The sequence below is a fragment of the Salmo salar genome, chromosome ssa04 (assembly GCF_905237065.1).
Source record: "Salmo salar chromosome ssa04, Ssal_v3.1, whole genome shotgun sequence".
Classification (NCBI taxonomy): Eukaryota; Metazoa; Chordata; class Actinopteri; order Salmoniformes; family Salmonidae; genus Salmo; species Salmo salar.
Genome location: NC_059445.1, coordinates 20798397 through 20817713, shown reverse-complemented (window position 1 = coordinate 20817713; position 19317 = coordinate 20798397). Strand labels below are relative to the sequence as shown.

The following is a 19317-nucleotide window of genomic DNA, read 5'->3' as shown; positions in this document are numbered from 1 at the left end:
ATGGATTATGCTATTGGTAGATGTCAACCACATTCAATTCATTGTGATGAATACTTGTGCTACCAATTACAAGTCAAGTATCTATTTTATTTAGAGACATTGAGAGGACAATAAGTAAAATTGTCAACATTTCCATTGGTCAAAGTAACATGAGGGTGGAGATTTTAATACAGCATGACATGATAATCTAGATAGACGGCCTCCTAAGGATAGCAACTCTGATTGTGAGATAAGGAATTATGTTTAAGGTTAAGTGTTTGAGATATTTGGAGACATAAGAACCCATATAAGAAGATGTTTACATGAGTAGTACTAAAGACTTATCTATACAGTCCCGTATTGATTTCTGATATCTGGAGATAAGGTTGAAAGTCTCAATTGAACCATCGATTTCAATAGACCATAAAGGGATTTCATAACGATAAATATGCATGGTTTGTCAGCAAACAAAAAGTTAAAAGGTTACTGGAAACTGAATAAGACTTTAGAGAGTATTTAAGAAGGAAGTAGCAGGAATTATTGATCAATATTGAAACAGTGTGTTATGAATACATTTGGAAGTTACTGGGAACTGATTCAATTTTATATAAGGCTTTTGGCTAGTTCAATGGGAACGAAATTGCGCGTGCCAAGAAAAAAAAATAATATAATATCATAAAGGGAATAATGGATTAAAAAAATAAAAATAATAGTCAAACTAAAATCAGGAATTACTGGAGCTATCAACACTGCAAATGCAGTTAGACTGTTCCTTTGTGTAATTATGGCAATAAAATATTTAGGCTGGTAAATTCTATATATTTTTTAACGAGTGGCTGGTAGATTTTATTATTATTATTATTATTTTTATCTACCTGCCACAGTGGCTGGTATACAACCAGTTAGTTTTAGGCCGTCTTCCTCAAATGAAAGGGATGATGACAATCTATGCGAGAGGGAGGGAATCTGATTTCATTGGTCCTCAACTCACAGCAGAGACACTTCATTCAGGATAAATGGAGTTAGCCTGCCCCGGAGAAGCTTTGTTCTGAAGGATTCGTTGCCAAAGAAATGTACCTGGCTGAAAAGGTGAGACTTTCGTGTCACTGGTTATCCCGAGTTGACCAAAGTTTCCTCACTAACGAATTAAATCTTTGTATGAATCCATTAAGTCTAAGTTGGGGAAGAGTTTCCTCCAAAGGTCGACAGAAGGCCCTGCTGTACACTCCAGCCGCTAACAAATTACCTGTATATGTGGTCAAGAAATGTCAATACTGATGTAATGGTGAAGTTGGTCACCTGGAAGCTTAACTAGACATGATCTACTGGTTTATTGAAACTCTACACTCAAACTGTTGTGATATGTTTAATTTGATTACTGTAACCATTTTTTTTAAGGCACATGACACAAAAGCAGGTATAAAAAGAGATTAACAAGGAAGTAAAGCTTTGAGAAAATGTACTTGAGATGTCTAGTACTTTTCTCCCGGGTGCCCTGTCATGGCTTCCAGCTTCAACGCCTGTCATGTCTCCGCTTGTCTTTGTCAATAAAACATCTCAAACTCTGTAAGCCGTCCTGATTACAGAATGTTTCTGAACGTATTATGAATCTACTTCAGTGTTGGTCTAACGCTAAAATCAAATTCAACAGAACCCCAAAAAATTATTTAAAAAAAGCCAGAACTGATACCACATCAAGATAGTTCCTAGGCGAATATTTACACAGTATAGGCTAACCCCTGATATGATCAGCAAAACAAAGGAGATGATCTTGGACTTCAGGAAACAGCAGAGGGAGCACCCCCCTATCCACGTCGACAGGACAGCAGTGGAGAAGATGGAAAGTTTAAGTTCCTGGGCGTACACATCACGGACAAACTGAAATGGTCCACCCACACAGACAGTGTGGTGAAGAAGGCGCAACAGCGCCTCTTCAACCTCAGGAGGCTGAAGAAATTTGGCTTGTCACCTAAAACCCTCAAACTTTTACAGATGCACAATTGAGAGCATCCTGTCGGGCTGCATCACCGCCTGGTAAGGCAACTGCACTGCCCACAACCACAGGGCTCTCCAGAGGTTGGTGCGGTCTGCACAACACATCACCGGGGGGAAACTACCTGCCCTCCAGGACACCTACAGCACCCGATGTCACAGGAAGGCCAAAAAGATCATCAAGGACAACAACCACCCGAGCCACTGCCTGTTCATCCCGCTACCATCCAGAAGGCGAAGTCAGTACTGGTGCATCAAAGCTGGGACCGAGAGACTGAAAAATAGTTTCCATCTCCAGGCCATCAGACTGTTAAACAGCCATCACTAGCACATTAGAGGCTGCTGCCTACATACAGACTTGAAATTATTGGCCACTTTAATAAATGGATCACTAGTCACTTTAATAATGTTTACATATCTTGCATTACTCATCTCATATGTATATATACTGTATTTTATACCATCTATTGCATCTTGCCTATGCCGCTCAGTCATGGCCCATCCATATATTTCTATGTACATATTCTTATTCCATTCCTTTACTTTGATGCATGTGTATTAGGTAGTTGTGGAATTGTTAGATTACTTGTTAGATATTGCTGCACTGTCAGAACTAGAAGCACAAACATTTCGCTACTCGCAATAACATCTGCTAACCATGTGTACGTGACCAATAACATTTGATTAGATTTGTAATGTTACTGAGACTAGGGAACATTGAGAGGTCTTCCACTAGCTGTGAAGTAATGATTAACTAGCAGCAGAGCGACAGTGTACCAACGCCCAGGCAAAGAGACTCCTAAAACAACTGCTGCCAAAAGAACAAGACTGTAAAGGTTAGTTAACTACAGGCTAATATTGACAGAAGCGTCAACAAATAACCCAGCCTGGACCTTCCTGGAGGTGGTTTACAACCAGACTGTTGCCAGACTTGGTCCTGAAGTAATCAACTTTGGAGCAGATGATAAATCAATGTAAACTGAGATTTAAGTTCGGTTTTCCCAGACCCACGATTAAGCCTTCTCCACTGAAAATGATTTTTAGAATGTAGGACAGGCTAAAAACCAAGGCTGCTCACCACAGTATAGTTTTGAGGCTTCTCATAAAAGCTTTCAATGACACCCGGTTAAACAAAATAACTCATGTAGTGCGGATCAAGACAATGGGCCTACATTCAGGCACCGTCACAGCATCCAAACGACAACAAATACTCGAGACACCTAGCTGACCTTTTCCCAGTAAACCTGGGATATCAAGGTATAGCCTGTGAACCGTCTGACCAAAGATATAGCTAGTGACCCAAATCTTGTGACATTCTTAACATAAGGAGTCAAAGCTTTCCGATGACCATCAGGTTAGCCTCATCAATGTATTAGCCTACAACCCAACATTGTTTCCAAGGTGACACACAACAAACACATTTTATTCAGTGACACGTGGAGTGATGAAAGACACGGTGCCTCCATTGAACATGTCGCATTCACATATTCTCAAAGCCATATAAGAAGTATTAAAAATGATTAGGCTACACGATCAACCAGAAGAGGAACCGTCGCATTTTTGAATGAACAAACATTGGCCAACTACCCACACAGTACAGTTTGATCACAGCCATACAAGAGGCATGAAAAAATCCCATTCAATTGCAACATGAAATTAAATCTTTATCCTTTGGTTTGTTGAATAACAACAACAGAGAAATTGGTCAGTGCTGGCATTTAGACAGTTAGTCCATGCATTCATCACAACAAGCCATCCACTCCTCAGTCTCTCATCAGCCCCTCCCTTCTCTGCATCTCTCTCCCTCTGTCACACACACACACTACATTTCTTCACAGACACATATCCGGCCTAGTCTACAGGCTGTCTCACTGAAAAGCTAACATACTAGCCAGGCATTTTTCTCCCTGCACTGGGTTGGTTCTTAGGCTGCGCTTACATAGGCAGCCCAATTCTGATCGTCTTTTCACGAATTGGTCTAATGACCAAACAGATCAGCTTTGAAAAAGATCCGACATGAAAAGAGCTGATGTGATTGGTCATAAGAAACAAATATAATCATCAGAATGGGTCTGCCTGTCTAAAACGTAGCCTTCCGAGCCAGAATTCCCCCCCCCCTCCCTCCGACACACACTGCCCTTGTTTCCAATGAAGTGTCACAAGACCGGGTCTGCTTCCTGACGATGAGGGGAGCAGCAGCAGGCAAGGAGGGGAAAAAAATAGGATAAAAGCCACCTTGACTCACATGAGGGTTTCTGGCTATAGGCCCTGGACGCATGGTCAGCCCACTCCGTGATCCACTCCTCTCTCTATCCTTCTCTCCCCCTTTATTTAGTCTCTTCCCTTCCCTTCGAATCATTAGAAAGGCTCACTGTAAAAAGGATAGCTGATCTTCCTCCTAGCCCGACAAAGCAGCAGCAAGCAGCCTGTCGAGAGAGAGAGTAGAGGGGAGGAGGGGGAGGGGCTTCCCTCATCCGACTCAAGAGAGCCCTGATTGGCTGCTGGGCGAGAGGGACCGGTTGAAGCTTCCTGCATCGATGCCTCTTACAGCCAGGGCCCAACATATTACAGACTGACCATGATCTCAACCCAGATAAATCAATGATTAATAGGAAATGTGAGGCCTATAACCATATTGATAATGAAGCGAAGTCTTTTTTTCCCCCCTAATGTTGCAAACCCAGCTTTCTGTTGTCACACCCTGTTGTCACCCCCAAGGTAAAAGGCCCGTCACACAATATTTTAAACCAGCAGGTTTTTAAGGACAATAGAGTCCAGTCGTGTTCTTTGTTGTCATGGAAAATCAAGCATCATGATTCGTGGTGTTGCAATACTGGTACTGTGACAACCATAGGTCTGGGAATCAATGACCATCATTTCCCCCTTCCTAATCAATAAGTATATGTCAGTATCAACACATCAGCAGTGAATTATAGACCAAAGGGTTTCTTGACAACACTGCAAGAGCCCATCTCTTTAATGATGGTGGCTATGCCACCATAGATGCACTCTCAAACATTTCTAGAACACTTCTTCCTACTCAAAGCTTTTCATTGTGATGGAGTCAAACATGTTTTTCTTTTGTTTGGCATCATTTGTCAGCCTTTCCAGTTCCTTGGAGTTGCAGGCACAATATTTGTCTTAGATAATCACTTGATCAGCCATCCTTTGAAGTGGTAGACCTAGCTTAGCGCTGGGCGTTATGGACAAATCTATGGGTGATTAACGACATACACTTACTGGGTGTGAACTGCTCACCGATATATTGTGCATCCCTACTAAAAACATGTTGGTTCACTATTTAAAAAGATGGAGAACAAGCTATAGGATGAATACTGGAGTTTTGGCACAGGTACAGCCAACTAGCGCTAGCTAACGCTACCTAGCAACAACAAAAATATTTGTACAATTCGATACTTTGAGTCAAAGTATAATATTATATATAATATTATATTGTGATATGTATAATTTTGCGATATGTAGCTATGAATTCCCCCCACGCCCATCACTACTACTGTAGATAAGCCTAAGTCCTAAACACTTACTGTGTGTGAACTGACATCTGCCAAAGCCAGGAATGTTCCCCATCATGAAACATGAAGTTGGAAAGTAACCTGCGCCTCTCTACACATGCACGTACACACATGCCCAATTCTCTCATGCCAAAAAGCCTCCTCTGTGCTGAATAAAGTTTCCATTGTTGTTCAAAATGGAAGGACAACGCATAGGCCAATTAAGTACCTACGTTGGGCAGATATACGTGTGCTATCTGGGAACATATTGCACACTGTCTGCTGCAGAGAGACAAAGGGCATGAGAACATTTGTTTTGATCAGTCATGGAAATAAAAAAAGCTAAAAACTAGCGATGCACCGATATGACATTTTTGGCCGATATCGATGTCTGATATTTTCCTTGCCCCCCCCCAAAAAAAACGATACCGATACTTTAAAATGTTAGTGGCCTTTTAAGCATTCTAGTACAGTTAAATAGTTAACACACACACACGGACGCAGAGGTCTAAGGTACTGCATCTCAGTGCAAGAGGTGTCTTCAAGAGAGCGAGAGTTGCACCCCTTCTCAAAAAACCTACACTCGATCCCTCCGATGTCAACAACTACAGACCAGTATCCCTTCTTTCTTTTCTCTCCAAAACTCTTGAGCGTGCCGTCCTTGGCCAGCTCTCTTGCTATCGCTCTCAGAATGACCTTCTTGATCCAAATCAGTCAGGTTTCAAGACTGGTCATTCAACTGAGACTGCTCTTCTCTGTGTCACGGAGGCTCTCCGCACTGCTAAAGCTAACTCTCTCTCCTCTGCTCTCATCCTTCTAGACCCATCTGCTGCCTTTGATACTGTGAACCATCAGATCCTCCTCCACCCTCTCCGAGTTGGGCATCTCCTACCTGACAGGTCGCTCCTACCAGGTGGTGTGGCGAGAATCCGTCTCCGCACCACGTGCTCTCACCACTGGTGTCCCCCAGGGCTCAGTTCTAGACCCTCTCCAATTCTCGCTATACACCAAGTCACTTGGCTCTGTCATATCCTCACATGGTCTCTCCTATCATTGCTACGCAGACGACACACAATTAATCTTCTCCTTTCCCCCTTCTGATAACCAGGTGGCGAATCGCATCTCTGCATGTCTGGCAGACATATCAGTGTGGATGACGGATCACCACCTCAAGCTGAACCTCGGCAAGACGGAGCTGCTCTTCCTCCCGGAGAAGGACTGCCCGTTCCATGATCTCGCCATCACGGTTGACAACTCCATTGTGTCCTCCTCCCAGAGTGCTAAGAGCCTTGGCGTGACCCTGGACAACACCCTGTCGTTCTCCGCTAACATCAAGGCGGTGACCCGATCATGTAGGTTCATGCTCTACAACATTCGCAGAGTACGACCCTGCCTTACACAGGAAGCGGCGCAGGTCCTAATCCAGGCACTTGTCATCTCCCGTCTGGATTACTGCAACTCGCTGTTGGCGGGGCTCCCTGCCTGTGCCATTAAACCCCTACAACTCATCCAGAACGCCGCAGCCCGTCTGGTGTTCAACCTTCCCAAGTTCTCTCACGTCACCCCGCTCCTCCGCACACTCCACTGGCTTCCAGTTGAAGCTCGCATCTGCTACAAGACCATGGTGCTTGCCTACGGAGCTGTGAGGGGAACGGCACCTCCGTACCTTCAGGCTCTGATCAGTCCCTACACCCAAAGAAGGGCACTGCGTTCATCCACCTCTGGCCTGCTCGCCTCCCTACCTCTGCGGAAGCACAGTTCCCGCTCAGCCCAATCAAAACTGTTCGCTGCTCTGGCACCCCAATGGTGGAATAAGCTCCCTCACGACGCCAGGACAGCGGAGTCAATCACCACCTTCCGTAGACACCTGAAACCCCACCTCTTTAAGGAATACCTGGGATAGGATAAAGTAATCCTTCTAACCCCCCCCCACAAAAAAGATATAGCTGTACTATTGTAAAGTGGTTGTTCCACTGGATATCATAAGGTGAATGCACCAATTTGTAAGTCGCTCTGGATAAGAGCGTCTGCTACATGACGTAAATGTAAATATACAGTCCCTGGTTTGAATCCAGGCTGTATCACAATGCAAGTGGTCTGGGTAGCCATTTGATTACCTGTTCAGGAATCTTATGGCTTGGGGGTAGAAGCTGTTTAGAAGCCTCTTGGACCTAGACTTGGCGCTCCGGTACCGCTTGCCATGCGGTAGCAGAGAGAACAGTCTATGACTAAGGTGGCTGGAGTCTGACAATTTTTAGGGCCTTCCTCTGACACCGCCTGGTATAGAGGTCCTACATGTCAAGCAGTGAAGTTTCAGCTCTGTCTGTCCGTGGCCTCTCTTCCTCGGTGCGCAGTGGCACTGTGTCCGTTTCCATCTTGTCCAGCTGTGTATGTAACATTTGTCTGCATCGAAGTAGCGGTCCTTGTACCTAGCATCGACCATGGTGGCGACACAGTAAAGAAGCTCAGAGAGAATAGTACCGAATCTCTTGTTCACAGCCTCTTGAGTACTTTTGCAAGTTTTAACCCCACGGTCTGTGTCGACAGTTTTGTTGAGCAGGCGTTTCAATGCAATGACAGAGGGTATCACGTCTGCTGCAGACGCTGTTGATGAGCTTATTTCTCGACTCAGTTGTTCGAATGGCGCTAGGAGTGTGTTCATGTTTCAAACGTGTTCTCAAATGCCATTGAAATGGCAGCAGCGGTATGAGAACCAGCACATTCTTGAGCGTACAATACGGCTTTCCTCAGTACAAAATCCTCGTCGACCCACTGTGCTGTCAGACTCGCAATGTTCATGGGGCTGATATCGCTGGTCCAAATGTCAGTCGTGACACCCATAGCAAGTAGCATAATGAAATCCATTATCTTGGCGTTAATGGATTTCGCCTTTGACTTGTCTCGCTGAAATCTTCTTACACTTTCAAAAGTGTGCGCTTAGTATATTTCTGCTTTTGTTCTGTGTAGCGCTGTATTTTCCGTGGCGTCATTACGTTATAAAGGTGTGCACGTCAGCTTTGACATCGGTTTTGCACATCGGCGTTAAACTAGACATCGGGCCGATACCGATGTTGGCATTTTTAGCTAATATCGGCCGATTACGATATGTTCACCGATATCGTGCATCCCTACTAAAAACATGTTGGCTCACTATTTAAAAAGATGGAGAACAAGCTATAGGATGAATACTGGAGTTTTGGCACAGGTACAGCCAACTAGCGCTAGCTAACGCTACCTAGCAGCAACAATAATATTTTTACAATTCGATACTTTGAGTCAAAGTATAATATCGTCCAAAATAATATTGCGATACGTAGCTTTGAATTCCCCCCCCCCCCCATCACTACTACTGTAGATAAGTCTAAGTCCTAAACACTTACTGGAGTCTGCGCCTCTCTACACGTGGACGTACACACATGCCCAATTCTCTCATGCCAAAAAGCCTCCTCTGTGCTGAAATAAAGTTTCCATTGTTGTTCAAAACGGAAGGACAACGCATAGGCCAATTTAAGTAACACAAAAATAGATCCGGCCTAGCAAGTGAAGAATTGACAAGAACTTGGTGACATATTTTCCATCCCAGACGCATGACACAATCATTCTGCCAGGAGTAGTACTAGACTTATAAAATACAGTGCTCCTTTCTATAACCTAGCAAAAAGAAAAACTAGCCCTTTTCAAATTCACCGACCCACAGTAAAATATAAAACCTAAACTAACCCCCCCCCCAAATAGAATTACAAAAATATCAACTCACAGTGCAGTCTTCCTTTCTAAAAAAACTGTGCAGAAGAAAGACAGTGAAACTAAACTAAAAGCAGGTAACATCAACCTAGCCTGGACTCCACTCTCTTTAGCCATAGTCCACTTCTAGCTAGTTATTGTACCACGTGGTCTGTCGCCCCAGGCTAGTAGTACTAACAAATATTTACTAGCCTTTTTCCAAGAACAACATAGGTCAATCACAGATAATTAGGCTAATAATTATAATAAGGCAAACAATAGAGCTAGTTACTAATAGTTGTATGGTGAGATACTTCACAATAGACAGATGCTTAGTAATAACAGTTGAGTTCCAGGCATGACATAGGACTTAATTCAACATGGGCTATTGACACACTGGGTGTGGATTGATACACCCAAATGGATCCAGCCAACAAAAAACATGTTAGCTCTAAGCACACAGTGTGAAATGTGGTCCAGAATGAAACATCTAGGCCTATCCTGTGTCAGAAACAATTAGCAAAATAGGCTACACTCGCAAAAGGAAATGACTAGGTAAGTTGTAGCGAGCACCAGAATGTTCATGGATACTTTTCTGATGCAACGTCATGATACTTGAGAAAGAGGCTAGATTTCACCTCATGTTGCGTTCGTCCTAGCTCTACTACTCCCATCCATTGTTCCATTGTCCAAATTGTTCCTTCCACGCCCAATATTTTTTTATTTTTTTATATACATTTGAGTAGAAATAACTACTCCCTGCACTGGCACTTCCAAAACATCACTTGAGAAATAGACGTAGCTCAGGGCTGAATCAGGTTCCACAACTGGGGTTGGAGCAAAAACAAACAGGATGATACCAGAAACAGGGCTGGCATCAGCGCTTAACTGCTGCTTTCTGGAACCTATTTGACAGAACAATAATTTTCACTTAGCAATTAAAGAATTTGAATAAAAGAAACGGAGTTAAATCAGGTTGACTGCCCCCCCTCCTTAAGCCACAACAAATAAACAAGTGAAATCTGTGAACAATCATATTAACATGTTTTCACAACTAAACATTTCCCTGTTGACAGCCCCTCTTTTTGCACACTCAACAAAGGAATGAAGGAGGGCAAGAGGTGGCGATGGAAAGCACAGTTGTGAAATATTCTGTAGACAAAAAGGTCATGTCAGCCTATTAATTATAAAAAATATATATACATTTACTATTGAAAATCTAATTAAAATTGCACTATATATTGTAGGCTAACTATTCTGTAAGCCGCCCTGCACAATCAATGTTTGGTAGCATAGCATAAGGACCAGTCCATACAGTGTGCATAATAATACTGTCTACACTGCGGCCGATTACTTGAGTTTGTTTCATTTTGCAGTAGACCAATTACAGTGCATTTGGAGAGTATTCGGACCCCTCGACTTTTCCCACATTTTGTTACTTTCAGCCTTATTCTAAAATATATATTTTTTATTTATTAAATCTAAATATACACACATTACCACATAATATGAAAGTGAAAACTTGTTTAGACATTTTTTCAAATGTATAAAAAATAAAAACACGTTATTTAACTAAGTATTTAGACCCTTTGCTAGGAGACTCGAAATTGGGCTCAGGTGCATCCTGTTTCCATTGATCATCCTTGATGTTTCTACAACTTGGACTCCACCTGTGGTAAATTCAATTGATTGAACATGATTTGGAAAGGCAAACACCTGTCTATATAAGGTTCCACAGTTGACAGTGCATGTCAGAGCAAAAACTAAGCCATGAGGTCGAAGGAATTGTCTGTTGAGCTCTGAGACAGGATTGTGTCGAGGCACAGATCTGGGGAAGGGTACCAAAAAATGTCTGCAGCATTGAAGGTTCCTAAGAACACAGTGGCCTTCATCATTCTTAAATGTAAGAAGTTCGGAACCACCAAGGCTCTTAATAGAGCTGGCCGCACAGCCAAACTGAGCAAACGGGGGAGAAGGGCCTTTGTCAGGGAGGTAACTAAGAACCTGATGGTCACTGAAAGACCTCCAGAGTTCCTCTGTGGAGATGGGAGAACCTTCCAGAAGGACAACCATCTCTGCAGCACTCCACCAATCAGATCTTTATGGTAGATGGAAGCCACTCCTCAGTAAAAAGCACATGACAGCCCGCTTGGAGTTTGCCAAAAGGCACCTAAAGACTCTCAGACCATGAGAAACAAGATTCTCTGGTCTGATGAAACCAAGATCGAACTCTTTGGCCTGAATGCCAAGCGTTACGTCTGGAGGAAACCTGGCACCATCCCTACGGTGAAGCATGGTGGTGGCAGCATCCTGCTGTGGGGATGTTTTTCAGTGGCAGGGACTGGGAGACTAGTCCGGAATGAGGCAAAGATGAACAGAGAAAAATACAGCGAGATCCTTGATTAAAACCTACTCCAGAGTGCTCAGTAACTCAGACTGGGGCAAAGGTTCACCTTCCAATAGGACAACGACCCTAAGCATACAGCCAAGACAACGCAGGAGTGGCCACGGGACAGGTCTCTGAATGTCCTTGAGTGGCCCAGCCAGAGCCCGATCTAACATTTCTAGATAGACCTGAAAATAGCTGTGCAGCGCAACGCTCCCCATCCAACCTGAAAGAGCTTGAGAGGATCTGCAGAGAAGAATGGGAGAAACTCCCCAAATACAGGTGTACCAAGCTTGTAGCGTCATACCCAAGAAGACGCAAGTCATTAATTGCTGCCAAAGTTGCTTCAATAAAGTAATGAGTAAAAGGGTCTGAATACTTCTGTAAATGTCATTTAATTTGATAGAATTTTTAGCAAATCTAAACGTGTTTTTGCATTGTCATTATGGGGTATGTGTGTAGATTGGAGGGGAAAAAACTATTTAATCCATTTTAGAATAAGGCTGTTATGTAACAAAATGTGGAAAAAGTCAAGGGGTCTGAATACTTTCCGAATGCACTGTATGTACCAAAATACTTCTTAAATCTATGGGCTTTTTTTTTTTTATGTAGTTCTGCCGTGCGTAATATGCGGAAGTCAACTGCGCCACAGTACCCACTTGATTTGTCTACTGCGCCACAGTACCCACTTGATTTGTCTACTGCGCCACAGTACCCACTTGATTTGTCTACAGCGCCAGAGTACCCACTTGATTTGTCTACTGCGCCACAGTACCCACTTGATTTGTCTACTGCGCCACAGTACCCACTTGATTTGTCTACAGCGCCAGAGTACCCACTTGATTTGTCTACTGCGCCACAGTACCCACTTGATTTGTCTACTGCGCCACAGTACCCACTTGATTTGTCTACTGCGCCACAGTACCCACTTGATTTGTCTACTGCGCCACAGTACCCACTTGATTTGTCTACCTACTACTGTTATTATAAATCTTACTCATAAAAGAATAAATGTAAAAACTTTAGCTCCTCCCCAACATGTACTTGTGTCCTCTTGCAAACAATGATTGGTCCTTGTTTGTTTAGGCTTACATCCAGAGTCCTTGGCCTTCCTTTGTGTAACTATCATAGTCCAGATGGGAAAGCTGCCACATCTGATAAAGGAGATTTATCCCCCCCCCCTCAAGTGTTTGAAATTATTATTTCTAACCCTTATTTTACCAGGTTTGAGGGACCGGTTGGAACGGTGCAATGATACAACCTGAGGGGTATATTACAAAGCAGGACCAATGAGTTAGCCAGCAATCTTTGATAAGCAACCAGAAAAAAAAAGAATTTTTTTTTTAGACCCATTCACCTGCTGTCTGTTTACATCCTCTTATCCATCCTGGTCCAAGCCGAGGACACTGAATAGACGCTGTTTGCACAGACACTGCCATTCTCCATCTATATAGTGAGAACATTGCTTGCATAGGATGTTAATAATCCTACCACATCGCCTAGCCCAAAACATAGATCACGATTAGGCAAGGCATATTAACATGAGATAGTTACAGTAAGCTCCAAAAGTATTGGGACAGTGACCCATTTGTTGTTATGGCTCTGTACTCCAGTACGTTGGATTTGAAATTAGATAATGACAATGGAGGTTAAAGTGCAGACTGTCAGCTTTAATTGGAGTGTATTTTCATCCATATCGGTGAACCGTTTAGAAATTACAGCACTTTTTGTACATAGTCCCTCCCATTTAAGGGGACCAAAAGTATTGGGCAAAATTCACTTATGTGTATTAAAGTAGTCAAATGTTTAGTATTTTGTCCCATATTCCTTGCACGCAATGATTACATCAAGCGTGTGACTCTACAAACTTGTTGGATGCATTTGCTGTTTTGGTTGTGTTTCAGATTAATTGTGGCCCAATAGAAATGAACGGTAAATAATGTGTGGTCATTTTGTGTCCATTTATTGTATATAGGAATATAATGTTTCTAAACACTTCTACAATAATGTAGATACTACATTGGTTACGGAGAGTCCTGAATTAATCGTTGATCATGTGGAGTGAGAAAGTTAGAGGCATAAATATCATACCCTCCCAAAATGTTATTGTAATGGTGAGCGGTTAGCATGTCTTGGGGTGTAGAGATGTTAATCGGTTAGGTCGGCAAGAATACATTTGACCAGTCATGTTTATCGGTCTATAGGTCAATTTGCATACATTTTGAAATCAAATTGGCTCGTGTGTATTTTTGTTAGTCGTCATGCATCTTAAATATCACAGCATACAGAGTCTATAGCCCACCTACCACCTGTCAGACAGCGCGATAGTAGCTCCTCAAAAAGCCTGTAGACTATGGAGTGAAACCTGCTTTTGTAAACTCAGTCATTGCGCAACAAATAACATTTCTAAATAGAATCGCATTTAAAAAAAAGTTGTGGCCACGATTTAAAAAGGACCTATTTTTATCTATCAATCTCAACTCGTAAAGCGCGCCTCCCATTCGGATGCATAGTCTATAGCCTGCCTACCGTTGACTAACAGCACGCCACCCTGTGACCTTGAGGCAGCATAATTGTTAAACCTGATTTCCAGTGTTTTTGATACTCACGGTGCGGGTTGATGGTCACTAGACTTGATACTCAATGTTATGGACTATTCTCATATGTTGATAGTGGTTGACGCCAGACTGGATGTACAAGGACCGAGGACACTGATTATTCACTGTTGTATTGTAGACATCCTGTGAACTCTGATTCTGTAGCAGCCGACAGTCATTGCCTTTTTGTTTTGACTTCCTACAAGACTCTCAGGCTGGTGTTTTCAGAACATTTGGTGCTGTCTGATTAGGATATAAAGGGCATGTCTCCAAGATTGTGTAGTCTAGACATAGGCCTGCATAACACGTTTATTTCGTACCTAATCAATGACAGATCCTAGTCTATTTATATTATACTGTACAGTCAAATCCAAAGGCAGTTTATGAAAATAACGTGTTGCTGATAGTGAAATTGCGCCACCCACTGGTAAATAGAGGGATACTAAGAATGTACTTTGATGTACATACATTGTGTTGTGTTAGGACAAAATATTTGATTCCACACCTGATGCAACAAATACAAATCTACTGTATTCTCTAATAGCCAGCTATACATTCACGGCACAAATGTACATTAAATAATAGTTTAATGGGCATTGCTTAACTCAGATGTAGGTAAAGAGAATTAGCCAGTTTCAACTAACTATAACGTTATATTTCTCATGAAAGGTCTCTCTCTCTCTTCTAGCTATTTACAATGTAGCTACTTCAATGATACAGTATGTTAGCTAGCTATAATAAACTTGCTAGGAAATAGATTTCAGGCTAACTGTTCATTTTTGTATAGTCAGCCTTGCCATATCAAAGTCAGTTTCAATTGATAAAAGTAGCTAACGTTATCTCGCTACATACCTATTAGCTTAAAAAGTTCGCCTAAATCAGCAAGTGATGGTGGCCCTGTTCTGTTGCTAACAAGCTATTAGCAGTTAGCTATCTAACTTGCTTGTAACGTCGTTAGCGGGATAGCTAGTTAGCTCAACCCGCTTTTATTCACACGGATTAGTTAGCAAACAATGGCACATTTAACGTTTGTTAAATTAGACAGTTGGCTACAAGTAACGTTATCTATGTATGATATGACGATTAGCTGGCTAGTAGTGTTACCTTGCCTACTTGCTAGCTAGCTAGATAGCTATCGGTATACTAGCCAGCTAGCTCACGTGTGCTAACTTCAGCTAACTTTCAACTAGGCTAGCTAGCTTTGTGATTCATAGTGAAAATGCGCATATTACATTAACTAAATAGCGTAGTTTGTTATAACGGAGCACAATATGTGTGTCTTGTCCTTCTTGCGTTAGCTAGCTAACTATATAACTCTAGCCAAAAGTGTAGTTCCGCTAACGTTAGCTAGCTATGTAGCTAGATCAAAGTTAGCTAGCTAGTTACCGCCAAGCTATCGCTGGTATGCACTACTCTGAAGCGTGAACGTTGCACTAAATTAACTTTACCTACCTTTATTCAAGCGGATCTTCTTAATCTCTTGCAATGGCTCTCATCATGTCTCTTTCAAATGTAGGCTTGCGTGAAAGTGAAATGGTCCCGGGTACTTATGAGTCAGAGGCTAGGTTTGAACATTACTGGTGCATATATTGCTCTTGTGCGCGAAATCTTAAAAAACATACTTCAAACACCTGCCTTCATTAACGGAACAGCGCGAAAAAATTGCCCGACAGACTTGGTAGAAGGATACTGTTTACTGGTTATTAGTACAGCAGGCGGGAGGCTAGTTGGCGACACTGTGTGTTAGCTTGCTAGTTAGCTAGCAATAAATCAAATGTATTTATAAAGCCCTTTTCACATCAGCAAATGTCACAAAGTGTTATACAGAAACCCAGCCTAAAACCCAAAACAGCAAGCAATGCAGATGTAGAAGCACGGTGGCTAGGAAAAACTCTAGAAAGGCAGGAACCTAGGAAGAACCATACAGAGGAACCAGGCTTTGAGGGGTGGCCAGTCCTCTTCGGGCTGTGCTGGGTTGAAATTATAACAGTACATGGCCAAGATGTTCAAACGTTCATAGATGACCAGCAGGGTCAAATAAAAATAATAATCATAGTGGTTGTAGAGGCTGTAACAGGTCATCACCTCAGGAGTAAAAGTTGGCTTTTCATAGGTGAGCATTCCTAATTAGAGACAGCAGATGCAGTAGAGAGAGAGCGGTGAAAACAGCAGATCCGGGACAAGGTAGCACGTCCCGTGAACAGGTCAGGGTTCCATAGCCGCAGGCAGAACAGTTGAAACTGGAGCAGCAGCACGACCACGTGGACTGGGGACAGCAAGGAGGCATCAGGCTAGGTAGTCCTGAGGCATGGTCCTAGGGCTCAGGTACTCTGGGAGGGGAGAGAGAGAATTAGAAGGACCATACTGAAATTCACACAGGACACCAGATAAGACAGGAAAAATACTCCAGATATAACAGACTGACCCTAGCCCCCCGAAACACAAACTATTGCAGCATAAATACTGGAGGCTGAGACAGGAGGGGTCGGGAGACACTGTGGCTCTGTCCAGCGATACCCCCAGACGTGGCCAACCAGGCAGGATATAACCCCACCCACTTTGCCAAAGCACAGCCCCCACACCCCTAGAGGGATAGCTTCAACCACCAACTTACCATCCTGAGACAAGACTGAGTTTAGCCCATGAAGATCTCCCCCACGGCACAAACCCGAGGAGGGCGCCAAACCCGGACAGGAAGATCACGTCAGTGACTCAACCCACTCAAGTGACGCACCCCTCCTTGGAACGGGATGGAAGAGTACCAGTAAGCCAGTGACTCAGCCCCCGTAATAGCGTTCCCCGTTCTCCTGGTGGAGAGAGGGGAACCGGCCAGGCAGACAGCAAGGGTGGTTCATCGCTCCAGTGCCTTTCCGTTCACCTTCACACCCCTGGGCCAGACTACACTCAATCATAGGACCAAAAATCTCAAATTTCGACTCCAGACCAAAGGACAAATTTCCACCGGTCTAATGTCCATTGCTCGTGTTTGTTGGCCCATGAAGTGTCTCCTTCTTATTGGTGCGCTTTAGTAGTGGTTTCTTTGCAGCAATTTGACCATGAAGGCCTGATTCACGCAGTCTGCTCTGAACAGTTGATGTTGAGATGTGTCCATTACTTGAACTCTGAAGCATTTATTTGAGCTGCAATTTCTGAGGATGGTAACTCTACTGAGCTTATCCTCTGCAGCAGAAGCAACTCGGGGTCTTCCATTCCTGTGGTGGTCCTCATGAGAGCCAGTTTCATCATAGCGCTTGATGGTTTTTGCGACTGCACTTGAAGAAACTTTCAACGTTCTTGAAATATTTCGTATTGACTGACCTTCATGTCTTAAAGTAATGATGGACTGTCGTTTCTCTTTGCTTATTTGAGCTGTTCTTGTCATAATATGGACTTGGTATTTTTACCAAATAGGGCTATCTTCTGTATACCACCCCTATCTTGTCACAACACAACTGATTGGCTCAAATGCATTAAGAAGGAAAGAAATTCCACAAATGAACTTTTAAGAAGGCACACCTGTTAATTGAAATGCATTCCAGGTGACTACATCATGAAGCTGGTTGAGAGAATGCCAAGAGTGTGCAAAGCTGTCATCAAGGCAAAGGGTGGCTACTTTGAAGAATCTCAAATATAAAATATATTTTGATTTGTTCAACACTTTTTTTGGTTACTCCATGATTCCATATGTGTTATTTCGTAGTTTTGATGTCTTCACTATTATTCTACAATGTAGAAAATAGTCAAAATAAAGAAAAACCATTGAATGAGTAGGTGCTCTAAAACTTTTGACCGGTAGTGTATGTATGGCTTGACAATGACAGCAGTGGAGTTGGCGAAAGCACAAACAGATCTGGGACCAGGCTAGCTCTAATATAGACCAATACTTACAACTCATCTAACTAGACTATATACACTGTATCTAAAACATGTAGTAAAAGCTGAAGCAAGAACACATATTTTCTTCTGAAAATTTACCTTTTCTAGTTTCTGAAGGATTCTCATTACCAGTTGATGGAGCTATTTCTCTGAAATGTTTCTTTAATCAATGACAACCACTGGCCTGGATGAGTTTCATTGAATAGGCTGTGTATCAAATGTTGGTCCTCACCGGTCTATGGTTGTCACTCAACTCATAATATCCTGCTAAGCTAAAGTCTAAGTGTTATCTCTCTGAGCTTCAGGTCTTAGGCAAGGTTACCCATCAGGCAAATGAGAGCACGTAGCTCAGCGAACTAACTACCAGGCTACCTCTGCTACGACACCTTTCAAGTTATTTTGGTCCTCTTAGCTTAGATATTCTATCAAATGTCTGATCAACTCTTTCTCCATTATGAAGTTTTCTTAATTCTGCAAATCTGCATGCTTGCATACAGTCATCAAAGGCAGCAATGGATTAGCCTTCAGAAAAACTGAAGATTTGAAAAATACGTTTTCTTCTCAAGGACTTTCTTCTCTTGAGTGTTCAATCTCCTCTCTTCAAACACAGCTACTGTGTGCTGAACCTCGCTCTCTCGCTTGCAGCCACTTCACTGAGCACATCTCTCAGCCCCCATCCTGAGCACAACCCAACAGCAGCAGTGCGGCTTGCTATTTTATAACTGTGCTGCATTGCAGGGCTATTTCCACAAATGAGGGCTGGATTGCATAAGAGCTGACTGGTGTTAAGCCTTGAGAGCTGCAAAGTGAGAGAGAAGAGGGGAGAGAGAGAGAGAGAGAGAGAGAGAGGTAGGGGGGCGATAGAGGGGGCGGGTTGTGTGACGCAGTAGGACGTGCATAGAGACCAGAATGCAGACACTCCTTCTTCCCAACACCCCTCCCTACCCCCCACCACTCAACCCCAGACATCATGAAAGAACAGCGCTACCCCGGGGACTTGTCCAGGTAAGTGTTGAATGAACCAAAGGCTGTCACACTGCTGCAATGGGCTCCTTGGAACGGACTCTGATTTCAGCTGGCACCCTATTTCATGCATTTTACACATGCAAACAGCACACATTTGTCTTTTTTGCACACTTAGATTAAATTAGGTATTTGCAAACACCTCTTTCAATGGGCGTTAGGTAAACAAAGCGAACTGCTAGTCCCCAGGTTGACTCACTTAACAGTCGCGAAGTAGTCGCGAAGTATG

The 19317-nt window shown here is 43.0% G+C and overlaps 1 protein-coding gene across 4 annotated transcripts in view; it reads right to left on the bottom strand.

Moving 5' to 3' along the window:
- The window catches only part of LOC106602595 (bifunctional UDP-N-acetylglucosamine 2-epimerase/N-acetylmannosamine kinase), a 41682-nt gene extending 25607 nt beyond the window's left edge, over positions 1–16075 (bottom strand). Inside the window, exon 1 of one of the 4 annotated variants that reach the window (XM_014195323.2) lies at positions 15642–16075. Coding sequence is in view for 1 of the 4 variants with exons in the window: in XM_014195320.2 (XP_014050795.1) it covers positions 4217–4330 (114 nt within the window). In the remaining 3 variants the exon portion in view is untranslated. Of the gene's footprint in view, positions 1–4216; positions 4521–12949; positions 12973–14201; positions 14413–15641 lie in introns of those variants that run through there. The other 3 variants (XM_045716639.1, XM_014195324.2, XM_014195320.2) reach the window with 3 other exon arrangements.
- Between the last annotated feature and the right edge of the window lie 3242 nt (positions 16076–19317).